Source organism: Ceratina calcarata, unplaced genomic scaffold (assembly GCF_001652005.2).
Source record: "Ceratina calcarata isolate Rehan_Ccalc_2016 unplaced genomic scaffold, ASM165200v1 scaffold397.2, whole genome shotgun sequence".
Taxonomy (NCBI): domain Eukaryota; kingdom Metazoa; phylum Arthropoda; class Insecta; order Hymenoptera; family Apidae; genus Ceratina; species Ceratina calcarata.
The window spans coordinates 1,173,490-1,194,308 of NW_017163090.1; the positions used below are offsets into that span (position 1 = coordinate 1,173,490).

General features: G+C 39.8%; 1 protein-coding gene and 1 long non-coding RNA gene across 3 annotated transcripts in view; one reads left to right on the forward strand and one right to left on the reverse strand.

Moving 5' to 3' along the window:
- LOC113464528 (uncharacterized) overlaps positions 1–20,819 on the forward strand; it is a 138,453-nt gene that overhangs the window by 47,174 nt on the left and 70,460 nt on the right. Inside the window, exon 4 of the long non-coding RNA XR_003389379.1 lies at positions 11,981–12,023. This is a non-coding gene — a long non-coding RNA (uncharacterized LOC113464528). The remainder of the gene's footprint in view (positions 1–11,980; positions 12,024–20,819) is intronic.
- Positions 1–20,819, reverse strand: part of LOC108626351 (ras-related protein Rab-37) — a 72,993-nt gene that overhangs the window by 46,805 nt on the left and 5,369 nt on the right. Inside the window, exons 2-4 of one of the 2 annotated variants that reach the window (XM_018026969.2) lie at positions 17,936–18,052; positions 14,126–14,383; positions 3,405–3,515 (exon numbers count right to left, since the gene is read on the reverse strand). In XM_018026969.2, coding sequence (XP_017882458.1) covers positions 3,405–3,515; positions 14,126–14,383; positions 17,936–17,998 — 432 coding nt within the window. In that variant the 5' untranslated portion in view covers positions 17,999–18,052. The remainder of the gene's footprint in view (positions 1–3,404; positions 3,516–14,125; positions 14,384–17,935; positions 18,053–20,819) is intronic. The other variant, XM_026814741.1, reaches the window with a different exon arrangement.

A 20,819-nucleotide genomic window follows, 5' to 3' on the forward strand; every position in this document is an offset into this window, starting at 1 on the left:
TTACTATGTTAGAGTTTGAACAATAATAAAGCTGAATAATCTTTTAATTTTTGCTCTATCAAATCAGCACGCTCTTATTTTACTTAGAAGTAGCGTACTTCTTGAATAGACAAAATTTACGATACAGTTGTCTTGCAGTATTTCAGAAAATTCTAATTTCACGCGAAAGATGCAACACTTGGTTGGTCCAGTCGAGCGTAGTCTCGCACACTTGATCGAGCGCGGTTCTATTTTAAAATATTGCATTTACACTCGGATACTCTTGGCTGGAGTAACACGCGTTAGTAAAACTGTCCGATCATCCTTCCTTTCTTATTCCCAATGCAGACCGAGCAGACGGTAATACGACCACCACGCTCTAACAATTATTGAATTGTCCAGTTTTCTGTTACACGAAAATTGAAATAAATTCCAGTTTTTTCCTTTTTATAATCTGTAATTGATTGTAGTAATAAGTTCGATGACGGACGTTTGCACATTCTGCAATTTTCGGTTACAATACTCATAAAATCACTGATGTGTTACATTGTAGCGTAATTTAATTATTTAAGGAACGGATGGTAACAGCAGCCATTTCTTCCTCTAATTATGCAGATAGAAACAGCGTCGAATGCAAATTAAATTAATTAACTCGGTAGGCGACGGAAGATCTGCGTAAGGATTTAATTAGATCTAAACTGAGACTCTTTGGCCCGGGGATCCGACCGGTAATTAACCGTAACGGATTTGAACCTTGAGTTCATACCAATTAATTCGCACTCACGCGTGAAGCTCCCGATTATAGGAAAAGGCAAAAGTTCTTTTGTAACAATAGACCATCGCTGTTGAAGCACAGTCAAGTTTGCCTAGTATTTTTGTCCGTACTTCTATTATTTTATGTTCTCAAGTATTTCACGTGCTTCTCTTCATAGCAGATAAATGCAGCAGTTCATAATTACATTTATGCTGATATATATTATTTTACTATCATAGATTTTTATATTTGCAAGGTTCCTTTATATTTAAAAGTATCGACAATTCATTCATTTATAATTTAATTGTACTCCCATACAGAATGTAGTAAATGAATTTCGAATGGAAGCTTTCTATTTTCACCAACGTGTCTGATTGTTCATGCATGAACCAATTCATTTGCGGTTGTTCACAGAATAAAGAAAGACGCGATGCTGGTATCAAATGAGTTTTGAATGAACGTTTTTCTCTTTTACACAAATAAATAATATGTTGTATGTACGCTGTTAACGAGACGAAAGTTTCGCGGGAAAGCCGCGGGACGAGACACGGCCGTCACGAGACAGACGCGTGTTACAAGAGAAATCTGCGAACGGAGCGGCCGCGGCTGTTTGATAGAGCAATTTCAACTTTCTCGGTGCAAGCTGCGCGTCGCGTATCTGTCCATCCGTCCCGACTCGAAAGGAATAATCGATTTTCCCCTGCCGGAAGTTCGTTTTGTTCTATTAAATTTAAACGTGCCGATTCACGTCCACGCGATTCGCGGCGTAATTCTTTCTTAGCGAAGGTTTTATTAATTAAAAAAAATAATTATCATTCGGATAATATTTTAAAGTTAACTATAAAATTGCCTCGAATTGTTGACTTATGTGTATTTTAAAATAAAGAAACAGAAGAACTACTCGAGTTTATTGAAACTGTAAATTAACATAGAAAATGTATCGATAGTACCTCGATTTTAATTTGTTAAATAAATAAATAAATAATCGATTTTAATATGCGTACAAAATTCCCTTTGAGTTTAAAATTAATGCAACAGTAACTGGGGTGTTCGACTTTAAACAGGATTTGAAATGGTAACAATGGTGTACGAATAAAATTTTATAAGGCCAACGGAGAGGTTGTTGTTTATTCAATTATTGCGTGTACACGGGACAAAAGAGCACGATTCGTGCATTCAGCGATCCGGCGAAATTCGATTCTAATTTATGATGGCTCACGCGCTCATTAACTTCGTGGTATTGAATATTATCCGACACAGCGATAGGAAATGGGCGATCGGCTCGAATGCGATAGATCACGAACGATAAAAACCATTTTTCGCATAATTCGCATGGTAGCATAAATATCCCAGTGGTTCCCACACTATAAGTCGTATTAAATATTGAAGCGTAAACGTTGTTAAACCACAATTATACATACATATATTAAACCCATTTAATGTAACACTAAAAGCATTCAATGGAGTATTAAAAACGCAATAAGTAGGAAAACGTATTATGTACTGAAAAACTTTTTTTCATTTTGTTATGGTGTCTGAGGCGATATGTGTGGAAGTGTTTTACTGTCTGAATGTTGAAAACACTACGGGAAGCAGGTTGATGGAAAAACGGACACCGACACGGACACGGGTGAGGAAACAGGCTGTAAATTTGAGTCGCGCGCGTGTAAATGTCCACGATATGCAACGCGTAAAAGCGTCGCGTCTCGGCCTCCTCATGCATAAATGCATCGTTCGCATTGGTAGACGCTGATACACGCAACTGTCGCGAGCGTACGAAGGAACAGACAGACAAGCTGCCATCGCGACGCCTATAAGCGGTAGGAATTAGGCTCGTAAAACGCGCGGCGCTTTTTTTAAATTCCATCGAAGGCCGTGCAAACGGCGAATTGAAGTTTATCATTTAAAAGGAAAGGTTGTGTTTGAGATTTCTGTTCATATACAATGTTATAAGTAAAGAGGACAGTGAAACATGCGTTCTAAGAATTTAACTATTCTTAAGAAATATTCATTTTAATTAATAATCTTATTAAAAGGAAGTTAATATTATTTATTCAGAATATGCGAATCAATTACGAACTCAGCAAAGTTAGAAAACGTATAAAACTCAAGTAGTCAAGTTACAACGAAACCCTATTGGAAACTTGAGATTCGAGTAAAATCGAGGACGAAATAAAATTAATTATCTAAATAAGGAGAAGAAGCACTTCATTTCATTTAAACTTATTATTTTAGTATTCATAAAACGATCTGTAGAAATTAATACTGTCTGAGATCGTTACTCGTTCTCTATTTTAATTTGCTTGAAGAAGATCGAACATCAAGTGACTGCTATTTCACAAAGTAATTCTGTTTTGTTCAGAAGAAGAATGAATGTCAGTGTCGTGGAATCAATGAATTAATATATCGTCGTAAGAAAAATAGTATTAAAAATGATAGCCAATTTCCATTATGGAAGATATACATATTTAATATTCAGCCTTTACATTTTCATATGAAACATTTCCATTTGTTTACAAATCGCAACGATAATCGGATTTCGTTCGGTTTATGTACGAAATTATTTATCAGTGGGAAAATCTGCATCAGTAATGTGGATCCTGTTCCCACGAACACTGCCAGGCATTCGTCTAAATCCTAAACAAACTTGAATACATCATTTGGCACGTACCGTGAACCCGATGCCGACCGTGGCCGCGAAGTTTCCCGGTTGGAATTTCCCGATGTCGAACTGGACCAACAGGGACGTCTTCCCAACCCCGCTGTCTCCTAGGAGGATTGTCTGCAAATAGAACAGAAAGGAACAGTTGGCTCTCGGTCTTGGCCATCGAATTCTTATCGAGTGCATGCCACTCGGTGCGAGTCCATCCCTTTATTGGATACCGCTTATCGAGGGACCACGATAAACTCCTTGAAATTCATATCCTTCGAGAACTCTAAACGTCTTTAAACTGACGTTCAAGAAAAATATAAATTTCATGTAGATGCAATGTGTAATAAAAACTGTTGGCAGGATATAATTAAATTTAATTATTCATAGGCTTATCAAAGGTTTTCCTACACAGAGTTCTTTGAAACACAATGGGGTCTAAACCAGCCCTTAAATCATAAGCAACTGAGAGAATTCCTTTGGATTTTTCTTGTGGCGGGTAGTCGGTTCTCAAATTACGCCTAGTGCATAGTTCGATTTCTCCTTTGAACCATGACGCGCTGTGTGGTCCCATAAAGGCTGCGGTCGGCAGTCAGAACTTTGTTGCTCATCTCTGGCTACTCACTGCCGTACCTTTTTCTTTCTCTTTGCACCGTTCCTTCTTCGATGGCAACACCTGTAGCCGGCAATAATCGTTTGACCTGGCCACGCGGCAGATTATTACATTACGAGCCACGATGGCACCTGCTTCGCCACGCTTGTACGCGTTTATTGTTCGTATACGTGCAAACAGCCTGAATAGTGTTATGCTTGAGAGTAAAATATTTTCATTCGCTTTTACTAACGCAGACGATGTTACAAATTGAGCAATAATGAAGTTTGTCAGAATTTCTTTAATAATACTATAATCGCCCTCATTTAATAAGGAAATTAATTTACCCAAAGAAGTTATTTGCAAATTTAATTGGCTAGATTCTTATTACAGTATACAAATATGTATACGATAAATTTGTAAATTGTATATTATAGCTAGTATTCAAGAGCCACTATTGAGAATGAATTACAACGACAGCGAGGATGAGTTTTCTTTCGAGTTAAGATTCTCGCGAGAAACGGAATGTTGATTGCCACTTCCATACCTGACGCAGGTCTTTAAATGTTGCGATTTTTGTCATAATTCAATATGGTGGTCATAGAAATTCATTAGAGAGATTAGCATATTTCTGACTGTGGACTTAGCGCGCTCGTAGAATGGTCGTAAACGGGACTTCGCTTAATTTCATATTACGATCATTACATTGCTTGGAATTTCCTTGGTAATGAGCGCTTCACCTCTGTATGGCATTTTCTATAGTTGTCATTAAAGAAAATGTCACTGAAATTTTTTATAAAACAGAAAATGAAAAGATATTTGCTACCGTTCACTGGACAAGAGTATTCGTTAAAAGAATATCTTCGAGAAAATGTGACGATCAGTTTGTAGGTACAATACGTATTGTGCTTACCTGCATACTTACTGTGTCGATTCATAATGTTAGGGTGAACTGGTCTTAAATGTCAGGTATCATAACACGCGTCAATGTATCGAACAAACTCGCAAATTCATGAGGGAACAGCTGGACAATTGGAGAGGCCCCAGAAAGAGATCAGTGATTAGGTATGAACAGGTTGCCTCGCATCGGAAAGGAAAGGTGGTCATTTCGAGAGCAAGATACGACGATAAGCGTTCAGACGGGCATAGAAATGGCTATTAAAGCTTATTATCCTCTTAAGAGTATTCTCTTTCAGTGGGGAACTCTGCAATCTGTCTGCAGACTGCAAAGAGACACCAATTGCGAGAGAAAGTAGCATGAGTGTCGCAATGCGACTTCGCATTTCGGATCGTGACTCCGCGAATTATTATTTCTTGAGAGTTTAAGTAAATTCATGGATTCCAGTTTATTTGTCAAATATTTTAAGTAACGTGTCAGTCCACAGCTTTTCAATTTTTAAAGGATAATAATTTTAGAGACAGAAACAAGAAACCTGATTTGGATCAAATCAATTTATCGAAGAAACCAAAGGAATGCTCTGAAGAGGTGAAAGAAAAGTAAGAAGTCCGCAATACGGTGGCTCGTAAGACGAGGAAATTACACGTTCGGGAGGAAGTCCCAGCTGTAACCCTGGGGGTAACGCAGGTGGAAGCGTAATGTAATAATTTGCCCCATGGCCCGGGTCAAACGAAGAGTCCCTTTCATAAACGTATACGCGTTGTATAAAACAAAGAAAATTAAGTTTAAAATAAGATGTATGAATTTACGAAGCGACTGTAAAAGTCTGACCAACTAATTCTGTTACCAGCTTCTCATTCGCGTTGTTCTTGGCCAGGTTTCCTTTCGTTTCTTGGTATGAGGGATTTTAGCAACGTCATTGAAAGTGCAATTCCTAATTTTGACTAAAATCGTTTTCCTTATCGTTTCGTTTTCAGAGTCACTTTTCAATCGTTTAACGAACAGAGATCGGTTCTTTTCGTCGCGAGTAGACGTAACAGCACGAGACGTGAAAGCTGAACGAGTAGCTTTGTTGCAAAGGGTTGCCGATCGCTCTCTCGCGCGAAACAGGCCATCGGAAGTTCGTTTCGTTCGTCGCCGACGTCCTTTTTCCGTTCACACTGTATTGGCTCCCTCGCATGATTGCCCCGAATAACGTTCACGCTAGCATGGAACATTTTTCCTAAAATTTTGGCCCAACAAATTTTCGAATCGGTGGATAAATTTTATCAACAACTTTGCGAAACTGTTGAATCTTCTACATATCTTTTACCGTTTAAACATACGAGAAATTGTGTTTTATTTTTTAAGAATCTGCTCGCGTTTAGAGAGTAAACTCAGGGCGAAGTAGTGCAAAGCTTTGGGTGAACTCTGTGTCACAGATAGAGTGAGAGGAAGAGAAAGAGAGGGAAGGAAGGTACGAATGGAACGACGGAAGATAGAGAACGGAGAGGTAGGAGAGGAAGAGAAGGGAGGGCAGTGAATTAAGTTTCTCCGCCCCTGAGGCCGACACATTCGCCGACACTCGTCACGACCACCCTCTGGGGGTCCTGCGAATCTTTCAATAGAAATTCTGCGTGAAGGGGACGCCGCCTCGAGGCCCCAACGATGCAAACACCACGTTCTCTCTATTCGATTCACCTTAGAATCTCAATATCAAAAACGACTTACATAATCACGGGGTGAGTTTCACCCTCTTCGAATTTCCACTCACCGTTTCCCGTTTTCGAACGAAATAATCGTGAACCACGTAATGAGGAGAAAGACAAATATATTGGATTCACAGTGATTTTCTCTTACTTCATTAAGAAATCACGGTACTTCCATTTACATGACAAGCACTCATAACTTTTTCAATAACTGCACTTTCACCCGTCCCTAGTTGTCGAAACCCTGTCGTTAAGCGGTCAGGCGTCGTTTAAAGAAGGAAACTTACGGAAAGGCATAAAGAAACGGTCGAAGCGAGGGTAGAAGAAGTTGCGACCCGTTTCATTCGAACGGACGCAAATTTATTATGTCCTATCCCGAGCCGAAACGTGCCGCCGCGGCGGACGTTTATTCGATGCCTCGAAAGATGAATGGTCGGGTGTAAAGCGAGTCACGAGCGATGTAAAATTTTTAGCCCACCTTTTACTTTTCAAACGAGCTCTCTTACGTTCGTACTACGGTTCAAAGTTTTTGTAATTATAAACTTGTCAATATCGTAATAAAATATGATAAAAGTACACTTTTCAACTGAGGGTGTAATAGAAGTTTAGTAAAAGATTTTATACCTTCAATATTTCGAAGATGACGTTAATTAAAAAGATTCATTACAGAAAAGCGTTTAATTAAAAAATGTAAATTTATGAAAAACAAGGAAGGATTACGTTACGTGAGAAAATAAAAATCAGCTCCATAATTCTTGCTCGGATGTATCCATCAAAGCTATGACAAATATTTCTTCACGCCCTACAATCCGGCACACAATGCGCCTTTCCTTACGGTCTGGGCCCAATGGCGCGGCAAGGCCGTGCGCATTCGTATGCAAATCAGGTTAGAACGTAACAGAGAGAAGAATAAAAAGAGAGAGACGCGCGGGGAGTAGGGATGCCCGGGACGATACCGAAGACCAGCGACCGATAAACGCCTGCACGGGGATAACGAGATTGTGCAAAAATGTACACGAGCTAAATATAGTCGGTTAATTGGCACTAATTGCGAGAAGTCGGTTCGCGTGGCCGCGTGCCATGACTCGCGGAGATCGATCGAATTTGGAGATCACCAGATTCGGGTGTAAGAAATATGGTGACGCGTCCCTTCGCAGTGTTACTCAAGATAAATGTCCTAATTCCAACTCACGTCCTAGTATTTCTACTCGCTGGCTTATTTTTCTATAATTTTTACGTAATAAATATATAAAATAAATACATCAAAGACGGAACTGTCACACATTTGGTGCTTTTCATCATTACGTTTATCGTTTTGCTGTTCAATTTAAGCTTTCCCATACATCTGTTGAATTTTAAATTTGAAACTTGATGTTGCATCCTATTATTAATTTAATGAGCGCCTTTAATAGCAAAGAGTGAACGTAATGTCAAAATTCGCTTGACAAATAGACGTTCGGTTTATAATGAGGATAAAATGACAGTGGATCTACAGTAACTAGATGAAACATGAAACTCCTCGTTTCAACGGAATGAAATGTATTTATCTCATAACTCTGGATGTTTTAAAAGGGCAACAGAATAATTTATTTTTATACTAAATATTAATTGTTCTCTTAAATTAGCGTGTCGTGTAACATAGATGGTATACAGTTTTCAATTTCCTCGTCTTAAGACTCAATTTTCGTACATTTTAATTTGAATCTTGAGCGAGCGTGAGGTCGTGCTGCGAGGCCGACGAGCGACGCGGGCAAAAAGCCGGAAAGGAGAGCGTCGAGCAGATCGAACGTTCCCGGAATACATTAGCGAAAAACTCAATTACGAGGGGAACAATAAGGATTCCGCGACGCTGGAACCCTTTTTGCGGCGTCCACGATATAGGTAGCCGAACGAAATTATTACTCGACCGCCGCGTTTCTTCGCCCATTACCAGGGACAAACTAACTTCGTATCCACTCGGAATTGCAAATTCCCTCGGGAGGAGCTCTCTTTATGTATTATGGAGGAGTAGGATGACCACCGCCTGATTCCTCAATGAAATTTAATTAGTTCACCCCCCGCGGAACAAAAATCTCTTCTGCTCAGGTGATGATTACGGATCGTCCTCTACCATCACACTGCTCATCTCGTCAAATTTTTTAATACCACTCGTAACGATCGTGTGGAATAATTTGTGGAGATTTAAAAGTGTAGAAGTAGAAAAATGGTATGAAAATTGATTTGATAATGTTTAATTGATATTCTCTGGTAAATTCTTCTGATACATTTCGTATGCAGTAACAGAAATGAAAACAGGAGACGTCAAAAAGTAGGATGCAGGAAATTCCTGTGAAGAAAGGTGCTCGCCTTATGAGTGATAGGTTCCTTCCTCGGTTCTTTATCGCAGCGTTTATCAATTTACAATTCCCAGTTCAGGGAAGCGACGAGCGGAATACCAATTGATCGTGGACGTGAAAAACGCGGCTGAAATCCCTCGCCAATCCGTCCTCTAGCCGTTGGCTGCGTTCGAGTTCACGATAAAAGGAGAGTCAACCTTTTCGATCGGGCAATCGGTACGCCAGGTGGAAACGCGGTTGGAAGAAGGACTCAGGGACGTTTGCCATTTTTAGGAACATAGTTGCCAATTCGGACAAACTCCCCTTAAACCATGTGTGGAATCGAGTAGCGTGACGGGTCGCAGGTTTTATATTTTTTACCACAGCTTGTCATCTTTTTTTAGGGACAGTTGTTTGAATTGATACTTGGTGTCAGTTCTTAATAATTGGCTAATTTTAATTTGAGATATAACTTGATATAAACCAACGTTTTCTACTTCCAAGTTAAAAGAATCATTATATTAATAAAACAGATTTCTTACTACTGCACATATATTTAATCCATGATACGAGGGTCTTTAAAAAAATAATACACGAATGTTATAATGATACCAAGACTTCACACATAACAAACACAATGACAAAACATAGTAAATCGGTAATCGGAATTCGAAGAAGCAGGTGGCATGCAAACAAAACATAAGAATCTATGAAGAGAGAGGGAACTGCGAGTACGAGTAATTGTTCGGGATACTCGGAGCATAACTGCTCGTCGTCGGCTGGTTCCCCGTCTTCCTCTATTACCACGAGGCCGCTAACTCAATTTGTATGCGACTGCGCGAGCCCGCCAAATGCACGGCCGCTTAAGGTCAGCGCGGTTTCTAGCCAAGTTCCACAGACTGATGCACGCGGAAAAAATCGCCGCTCTTATTTCTCTCCTTTCGTGCCTCCTCACATACTTTCATCTCCGCGCGTTTTCTCACGTTCGCGGATAACGAAACAGCTCCACTGTTTCATCGTCTGGATTATCTGATTAAATGATTTCAAGTTCAAGAATTTGGAACCTTGTTGCATCGTGCAATACAAAATTTTTATCATGATTCTTATAGTTTCTCATGCCAAAAACGAATTTGCACACAGAGATGCTCTGTCAATTTCTCTAAAAATGCATGATTTTCGGCAAAATTTTGTTCGGAAATTGTTATTAAACTTCGGATTTTATTTTAGAAAATATCAAAACTGAAATAAAAATTATGATTTCTAAAATACAAGAGAAATTCCTATTTAAATTTCATTTTTTTCATTGATATTAGAAATGGTTCATTTGGCACAAAAATCTCTGACCATTAATTGTATAGAAAAGAGGAATCTCAACTATCTAAGAAAATCTTTAATAGTATCATATAGTATAATGATATGTAATATAAATTTTATTATAAGAATTATTGAATTTTCTGAAAAATTTACTAATCTACCTCGAACCGCAGGAACAGTCAATATCGCGTAAGCGTTCATCGGTGCATAATTTCCCTATGGATATTCGGAATTCATCGATGTTAGTAGATCGTGCCAGGGCGTATCGAGGATTGGCTTTAATCATATTCCAGTGGTGGATAGGTAGATACAGCCACTGCTGCCACTTCCGTCCTTAATCCACCCACGCAGCTTGGCTACCACTATTGAAGCACTCTGACTTTGAGCCATGAATCGACCTATCGATCGATCTTGCATATTGTGAACACTCGAAATAATGTATGCTCGGTTGAAGATGATTCGCGAGTCTGCTGTTACATTTAGTGGCTCATCGATGATACGTATATACCTGCTAATGATCATTTAGTCAATATTTCTCGTTTTCATCGAATCATACAATTTCTGCAGCAGACATATTTTACTTACCAATTACAATGATACATCAATTTGTGTATCAATTTTTCGTAAATCTAAATTAATTTATAATTAAATGGACACTTTCATAATGAACTAATTTGTTATTATGTACCAATTTAGTAACTAACGAACGAAGCGTAACATATGTAGGCGCGTAATTTCTTGTGAAAACTCGGTTTCCCTCGCGCATCCCATCTTTCCGAAAGATTTGCAACGGTGCAGCCGGTCGGAGCGCACCGACATCTCTTCAATTATCCCTTATAAGAGCGAGTACTACGTACTAGTCAGTGGAAGAAAACGCGAGGCAAGAACCGGCTCGGGACCCTTGGACCCCCTACCGGTTTTACTTCGGCCTACCGATCACCCTTCTTCTCTCCTCGAATCGCATCGAGAGGATCCCCTCGTTAATTGCCTACGGTTGAAGATGATTCGCGAGTCTGCTGTTACATTTAGTGGCTCATCGATGATACATATACTTGCTAATGATCATTTAGTCAATATTTCTCGTTTTCATCGAATCATACAATTTCTGCAGCAGACATATTTTACTTACCAATTACAATGATATATCAATTTGTGTATCAATTTTTCGTAAATCTAAATTAATTTATAATTAAATGGACACTTTCATAATGAACTAATTTGTTATTATGTACCAATTTAGTAACTAACGAACGAAGCGTAACATATGTAGGCGCGTAATTTCTTGTGAAAACTCGGTTTCCCTCGCGCATCCCATCTTTCCGAAAGATTTGCAACGGTGCAGCCGGTCGGAGCGCACCGACATCTCTTCAATTATCCCTTATAAGAGCGAGTACTACGTACTAGTCAGTGGAAGAAAACGCGAGGCAAGAACCGGCTCGGGACCCTTGGACCCCCTACCGGTTTTACTTCGGCCTACCGATCACCCTTCTTCTCTCCTCGAATCGCATCGAGAGGATCCCCTCGTTAATTGCCTTGACATCCCGAAAACGATTCGCGAATCACGCGCCTCAGAACCACTGTGTAGCAAATTCCCAATGAAAACTTATTTAAATAAAAAAACACTTGAAAGATAATATCACAATTTAATTTTTGTTTTCGTCACCTCGGGTGGTAATCTTGTTCTGTATATGCAAAAGGATATTTATCGTTTCTATTAAGGATCAATAAATTTTTAACATGGCTGTATGCATTTTATAATTAAATTAATCATAATCGTATTTTGCTTCCAGGTGGTTCAGCATCTGTACGAAATTAAAGCTCCCGGCATACCAGGTATGTAAATTCATTTTATTCTATAATTATTATTTCTGATTTGTAGTTTCATAGAAACTTCAATATGAAACATCAAGGTAGCCAAATGAATTTTCCAAAAGCAATTAGCGAAGTAGTTATAAAATATTCCATTGACTAAATGGATTGGAGGATTTAATTTCCGTAAGCGAACGGCGTAAAATCGTAGATCCTGGCAGTCGATCCTGGTATACGATAAACGCGAGTTTCGTTCGAAAGGCGAAACCAGTTCGACGCGAAAACGTGCAAGAATCGCGCGCGCGCGCGCGCTCGCGCGAACGTAGCAGTCCTGACTAACGATCTGCACCGAGGAACGATAATCTCGCGGCTCGAAAACGAGATCTACCACGGGTACCATCGCGCGGTAACCGTTTTGCCCTCGAGGTCGTAAAACGGCGGACACATTGTAATCGGAGGCAAATCGGGATATCGCTTCCGGTCGATCGTGAAGTCCCCGCCTGTTTTTCGCTTCTCCTTTTTATTACTCAGTGAGAAGGGAGAGATAGATGCGACGCCAGGCATGAGAAATGAGATCCAGTCGGTTCTGGTTTGATGACTGCCTCAAGGGCTCGGCTCGTTTTTTGGTTTCGAATGAATGGAAAATGGTAATGGTGCTGGCATCCAGGGAAAAAGAAATGGTGGCTATATTAGGGTTGAAATGGAGTTAGTATTGAGGTGGAAAAGGAGGTATAAATCTGCATAAGAAATGCAATAGAAGAATGCAGGAGTTTAGAGGTTTCTGAGAGAACTATTACTTTCATAATAAAAACTTTACACTGTCTAAAAGAGCAGTTTTGAATAAAAGAAGCAGTAAACTCAAGGGAATATGTTCATGAAGCGAAATGCAATACTTTGTTCAATTTAAATCTCAAATTCTTCACATGATATATGAATCAAGACTGCTACTACATAAGTTGCATTCAGAAAGCGAAATAACACTGGACCTGGCAGGAAAAATTGAAACCATTCAAAGAATCTGAGAAAAAGAACCTTCGTAGCAAAGAGAGGGATAAAGATCGTCTCCGGAAATTCATAGAGTTATAAAGATTTCGTGGGGGTTAGCTATACCGCGACGAATTTGAAGAGCAGAGATGATCGAGAAAAAGGAGCAAGCGTAAAAAGCGTAAAGCGAGGCGACCAGTCGAAGAGAGATGAAGATTCTCGCGAGAAGGAGACAGGAGATCGTTAAAGAAAACGCGGTGAAGAAAGGGACAGGGAACAGGGCCGAGGATGGAAGAGAGAGGGAGAGGGAGATGGCCAGAGGAAGAAAAGGAATAATCCGAAGGAAGGACGTGGCGGATCGTGTTGGGGGCCGTACCAGCGGTCCTCGGGCATTCCCGATCATTATTCCAGAGGCTTGCCACGGGCCCGGGGAGGAGGCCAGCCTGACCTTGGCGCGAAGGCATGACTGACCTTGTTGCCGCTACATTCGAGGAACACTGTGTCCCATCCATCATGCAAATGAGCCAGTAATGAATATCAAACGACGTTCTTGCGGTGAATATTTTTCCGCGACTCGGATACATGCCGGGAATACTCGGAATGGGTACCACTACCGAGACGAGACCGAGGAGTCAGTACAAAAATCAACTTGCAGAATCAGGGATGCTGGATGCAACAGGCACTGTGCACAGGAAGATTTAAAAGGAAAGTTTCGAAAAAGGAGATTAAGAAGATGTACAGATTTAGAGAGCGTAAAGTGCATCTTTGCATAGTCTAGATAATTCATGATAAACGTGATGAAGAGACAAGGTACAAGGTTCAGGTACGAGTGCAAAAATTTCAACGCATTTCCGAAATCTCTGGAGACGCAAATCCGCTTTTCAATCCATTTTCCCTGGATGTCAAAGGAGATTCAGATTTCAACGAAATAGGATTTAGATTCGAATTTCATTTTTCCTTTACAGAACTTGAGAAGTAACGATGTTTGACATGGATGGGGTAAACTCGATGGAGCTACCTTTTCAAAAAGAAACTTTCCTTCAAACAAAATTATACATACATATATAACATTTATCCTTTTACCTCTACGTTTTATAAGACTATTATTATACATACATACATTATATGTATATTGAACTTACCTTATGCGTCAAGCCTGAATCTTCTTCATTGGTCCTCTTCAGGCAGCTCCTAACATTATCGAAGTTCCGCGTGGGGTAACCATAGTTTTCGGCGAACACTTCCGCTGGTGGCTTGTAGTCCGGATACCCAGTTGGTGACGGTGTCGTCGTTAAGGGTTGGCTGATGCTACCCGGTGTTAAACAATTCGATATCGCCATAGAAGCGTCGTCCTCCACCTCGAACACGTCGTCGCTCATACTGTCGTCGGCTGTCATGATCTGCGGGTGAAAAATTGACCGGAAGCGTGAACACCCGGTGAATTATGGGGCCATTGATACGGTTCTTGTACAGTGATTTGTTAGCCCGATCGAAAACGGGAGAATCATGGTTATTACACGCATATTTCATTCAGAGAATTCAGTTTTTTAGAATCATGTTCTCGAGTGAAGTAAAAAAATCATAGTAAAGTAACTTGTAGCATCCAGTATTTTTAGTATAAAAAATGAAAAAGGAAGTCCGCCAGTTGTGAACTTGCTTCTATCATCGCGGCTGATAATGTATACAATATAATTAAAGCTCGGGTTTATGATTCATAGAAATTCATTCGCAGTAACACGTCCAATCGAAACTACGATTTCTCGCGATCGTCGTGAACCGACCGGTTAATATTTTAGGTATTACAATCTGAAGGACGGTCGTGGCCGTCGTATATGGCGAAAGAAATGCTTCGGGTATGGAACGGTTCGCGATAATTCTCACTGAAACGAGCCACCGCTGTCGTATTATCAAAGCTACCGAGAAAACCAGTTCGCAGAAGCACGCACGCACGCACGCACGCACATACGTCGCGTCGCCGTGCCGCTTGGCTCGCGGCCGCGAACGCTGGAATAACTGTCCTTCGAGATCGCTCGATATCTCCATCGCATCGCCGTATACCGCCGGGTAGAGACCATGCGAGATGTCAATTAACGAGGCATCCTGAGAATCGCGACTCGTCCCGATTAGCACTCAATACTTAATCCGATGGTTGTCCCCTTTTTATGGAAAGTTGATGATACATTCAGAAGAGATGTAGAGTATTCAACGATTTTTCTGATAAACATTGCACTCTGAGTAATGTTCGATGATCAACATAAGTCCAATGGTCGTTGGGTTCTTATGTTGAGTTCATGATAGATTGAAAAGGGATGTATACATATGTATAGTGACTTGTGATTTATCTGGTAAACATTGCATTTCGAGTAATGCTAGAAGATGATCAATAGCTTGAGATGATGGATCGATTCGATTAGCCTTGATTATTATTTTATACGATGTCTAAGAATATTATTAAAATATTAGCGAGTGACGAGTCTGATAACTTGACAATTCTGATTCTGATGAAGTATTAATGAAATATACTACTGATGTTTTCAATTGTTTTTTAATGTTGATAATTTTGTACAAATTATGAATGCAAAAATTACAATATAAGAACATGAAATAAAAAATTTAGAATTTGTTAATAAAAGAGGAATTGCTATTGTGGTTAGGTGATGTATAAATAAATTTCATGTATCACGAAGAAGGGTGAACACATTTCCCTTGGCTTGTTCGCTGGTCGAAGAAGTCCCGGAGGAAAGCGTGCATCCGTCTCTGAAACATTCATACGCGACTTTTCAAGCCCGCTCGGCGCGAAAGAGAGATTACATCGGATTTCTTCGACGGCTCTCCGCTGTACCGAGAACTGCCATAAATCATGCATGACTCTCCTCCTCCACTGTACACTGTACGTACACCATACAAACGTTTCGATTCGACACTCGCGGTACCACCGTCGTAAACGATGAAGTAACGCGTATAAATTAACAATTTCATGCATGGCGTGTTTGATATTCGCCTGATTGCATTAGAGATTGGCATGCTCGTAAGAATAATTAAATGTCGATAATAATAATTAAATAAATATAGTAAATTGAAACTTAATACACAATAATTAACTATCTATTTTATAAAATCATTTTCATAAACGATTAATTATAAATATTATGAGTATGAGAATTTTCTTGGAATATTTGAGTGACATCAAGGGGTTGAAATTTGAACAGAGGGTTCGAAATCATATTGATTGATTTATCATTTTATTTGGGGATAGTAAAAATTCTGGGGTGGCCTGAACCAGAGGTCGTAAGACAGTGTAAACGTGTAACACGCGATCTCGTTCACGGTATTCGCCCTCCATTTCTTTTCGACCAGCAGACCGCCCCGTGTTGGCCCGTGACGGAACCCAAGGGGTAGTCCCACCCCTAGTTACGAAGTACGAGTTCCGTACCCGTACCCTATGAATTTATCAGACCGCGCCCGATAGAGGCGAGAACGTACCGATTAGGTAAGACAGCCTGTTACAAACCGGGAAATTAGGATTCTCGAGGGAGAACAACGTAAGAGATTCAGGAAAGGATTGAATTACCGCATCTACTTTTACCCTTGGGATTAATTACAATTAAATACGATCATTATCGCATCCCGATTTTTTTATAATGAAAGTTATATTCTTCACTGAATGTAATTTTGTTAAAGTTCAATCACTTTTCTTTATTTTTTTATTTTCTTGTTACCATTTCAATATCTGTCAGAATTGTTTCCGATCAACTTGATGTTTTCGAGGGAATATTTTGTTCTGTATTTCGACAATCTACACAAAATAGTTATCGAAGTGGATGTTCACTTGTGGGGATGAGAGATGGTTTTTGGAATTGAATGGATTTGAATTCCTATTGGTTTCTGTTGTAGGCTGGAGGGAAATGTCAGTACAAATTTTACGTCCTGTTGAATCGATTTTATTGGAAATCTTGATGATGGATGAAAACCGTCGTACTATTCGATGTAACATCGACGTGTAGACATATTAGGTTTGATGTTTAAACATTTTGGGAACAATATTGTAATTACATAAATTTATATTTATTTTATATTTAAATGAAATATCACGTTTGATCTATTGGATCATTAAAAAAAATCGTAGGATTCCTAAAGTCCGAGTCCTTCGGTCTATTCCCAATTACAAGCGATATCTCGGTTAAAAATCAACAAGAAAAAACGTATAGGTACCAATTATTCCGCGAATCGATAAAAAGTAAAACAGAATCATGACCGTGCGTCCTGAATATCAAAAAGTAGAAGCGCTTGTTCCTTCGGTTCGGATACATTCCTCGTTATCGCACGGGATAACCGTATTCAGGGCCGGGATCGATCGGGATCGATGGCGACCTGTAAAACGCGTATACGACTGTCGCGCAGAATACTTGCAGCACCGGTTTTCGCGTTGCCCAACGAGAAACTCGCCCACAGTAATAGGCTTGCGAAATCACCCCTGGAAAACAGACCGCGACACTTTGAAAAAAGTTCCCGCGGGACTCCTCTGGGATGACCGAAAGGGTGACTGGATAATCAGATTGTTCGGGTTAGAGTTGAAGCTTGAGCAGCGAGCAGAAGAATCAAGTTTCTTATATTTTAGGAAATATTAGGGGTTTTGATGTAAGAGTGAATAAATGAAACATCGATTGTTTATTTTTGAAGATAAATTTATTCAAGAGTAATGAAGATTCTTGTTAATTTTAATTGTCTCAAACGAGAAAGATACTTTTGGATATTTATGGATTACAATTCTTGTTAGTGTATTGTATTCTTTCACTAATCACATTGTTGAGCATAGATCTTATCAGACAGATTTTTGTTAGCTTCATTTAGAGTTCTCGGAATTTTTAATATGATAATGTAACCGAAATAACGTAAATACTTAATCGCAATGTTTTCATGATAAACCTGTTTAATTATGCATGTGTACTTACGTTAAGAGACGTGGAGGCGGGTACGGTGACCATAGTAGGGACTTCGCCACTGCCGCCCCTCATTTTGCCCGTTCACGCGGCCCACCACCCTCTCACGAACGGCGTCACATCAGAGCTCTGTTAACAGAGAAAGCAAGGGAGTCAGCTTGTAAGCTCGTAATTCGATTCCGGGGTGAATTCGCATTGGGGTTAAAAGCGAAGCGCGCTTTACACCGAATATTTCGTAACCAAATACTAACGACCCTCTCTGGTTTACGATATCTACGATGATTCTCCCTATTTATGCTGACAAATTGCAGTAATACAGTTTGAAAAGGGTGCAAGCGATGAACGCTAGCTCTGTTTCTCGAAACGGGATTATTCAGGATAAGATATGTCTACTCGCAATGGAGACGGTTTCTTCAAATTCACTTTAAATCAGTTTCAATGCATACTTTCTTTACATCTATTGGACTACACCTTTTCAATCAGTTTAGTACTATCCAATTTGTATGCAAACGTGAGTTGCTCAATGGAGATTGTTTGATAGCCTCAGGATTAGCTCTCATTCGTTTACGCAACCATGACTTCAGGGCGAATTCCGAAACGTGTAGCATTGGATCGCGGTATGAAACATTCTTGTTGCAATTTACATTAAGTAACATCTCTTCTATTCATTTTTCAACAAAGATAAATAAGAAACAATTCTTCAAGAATTTTGAAACTTTATCTTTGACTCAAGCGTTGACGTTTCGATAGTATAATTCAACGATTTAAAACTACTTGCGTCGTGTACTCGAAAAACGGACTTAGAAATTGGCAAGGAGGAAAACAATTTCACGACAATTGATTAATTAATCTAATGGTGGCCGTGCAACTTCGACAATTAAATCGCCTGAATTAATTCGCCTGAAACGTATCTCGGTTTCTTTCCCCAAATGCTCGCGTCGCCATTATCCCGGGACAATTTACGCATTCGCCGCTACGCCATCGGCGAATTAAATCGTGTGAGAAATTATTCAGCTAATCCCCATAATTCACATCTACCGCTTAATTATCCTAAGAGAGTAAATTTCGTTTATAAAAACTTTCCCTATCGTTCCCAATATCGCATCCAGTATACATATTTTAACCGTGGTTATACAAGGAGAGTTCTACTCAGGAGAAGTGAAATGTTCTCTTATACCTCGTTCTAGACCAAATTCTTTATCGGACAATCTGTTCTATGTACATTGTCTTCGTAAGAAATATTTTATTCTTTTCGATCAGTTGACCTCTCTGTATTCCTCTTTAGTTCCACACACAGACTATACTATACTATTTTCCTTATCAGGCGATAGCTCTCATTGTCTGCTATTCAGTTACTCATTTATATTCAGTCGTAAAAGCATCTCTGTCTAGCCTCCTACTCTCGCCACACGAATGCATCTTCCTATTTAATTCCAACAAGCTTGCGTGCACAATTTTTCCCCGTTCTCACCGGGTTCCCTTGTAGTATCGTACATTCTACGTTCATCCTCGTTCATTCTCCTACCTCAGTGCATTCCCATCCTTCTTCGATTCTCTCGAACAGCTCTGTTCCCCTCTGCTACCTCTACCACACTCTTAACTCGCATGCTCTTTTGTTTTCACCTCTCTTCTCTCTTTCCTTTCGATCAGTTCCGTCTTTCTCTAGCCTTCATCCTTTCTTCTTCATTCCCTCCTTGATTCAAACACAGTTTCCTTTCTCTGTTCCACATCCGCTCCGTCGTAAGCTCGTTTCTTTTTCCTTTTCAAACGATGTACGGTGTTCTCTGTTCGACTCGCGCCGAGTTATCAGTCCTCGTTTTGTTCTGTGCCTGTTCCCCTTCGTTTCTTCTCTTTCGCGTGGATCAGGGGAAAAAGAGAGAGAACAGTGAGGAGAGAAACGGGTTTCGTTGGCGGTCTCTGTCTCTGCGTGGCCCACCCACCGCAATAAGTTCCACCCGCCCACGTTACCTCTCACGCACTTCTGCCGCGCGATCATCCGTTGCGAATTGGAAAGCAGGCGCGCCGCTTATCTCGCCCCGGGATCTCCCTCCGCGCCTCTCAAAAACGGGAAGAGAGCGAGACGGAGGAAATTGTTCTGCCTTTCCTATCCGCTCTTTACCACATCTACTTGGCACAGATCTAGAACATTTCCCGCAGGAAACAGTATTACACTTCATATCATTTCTGTGTCTCGTACCTCTGTAATTTCTAGTTAATCACACGTGCGTCGCGTAAAGGAATTACGTGACTGACAATTTTTTGACTTGCAATTTTTCTATATTAACAACGTCAGTGCAGTGCTGCAATTATTTTGGTGAAATCCAATTTTTGTGTCCCAGCGAGCTTTAATGGGCAACGGAACTCGTATACAGGATTCATAATTATACCGTCATTAGAATGAAATTTCAGAATTTAAACAGACACTTGCTTTCCTGTGCACTACAGTTCATTATATCGTACGTGCATACGCGATGCCTTAGAATATAATCAGTTCGTTTATGCGCACACGTCAATTATACATTGCTTAATTGATGCGATCAGCTCATATTACCTACACGTTGTTCATCCAATTAATTTAAATTTTCTAGTTATATTCATTTAAATGTGAAAGGTCGTAAATAACGTTTGCAAATTGTTACACAGCTGATTGAATCTCTGCGCACCGCTATTCAAATATTAAAACATTATTCTCGATTCTGATACTCAGTAATTGGCTTCCATTAATATTAACTTTCTCTGTGTCAACATACGTCGTCGTTGATAAACTTAATTGTTGTCATTTTATGCAATTTCGATAAAATATTCAAAAGCTCTCTGTTCAAATAATTGCTTGAAAGTATATCCGCGCGACTAAATAATTCTATCTCTGTCGCTACAAAATCATGCTCAGTTAGAT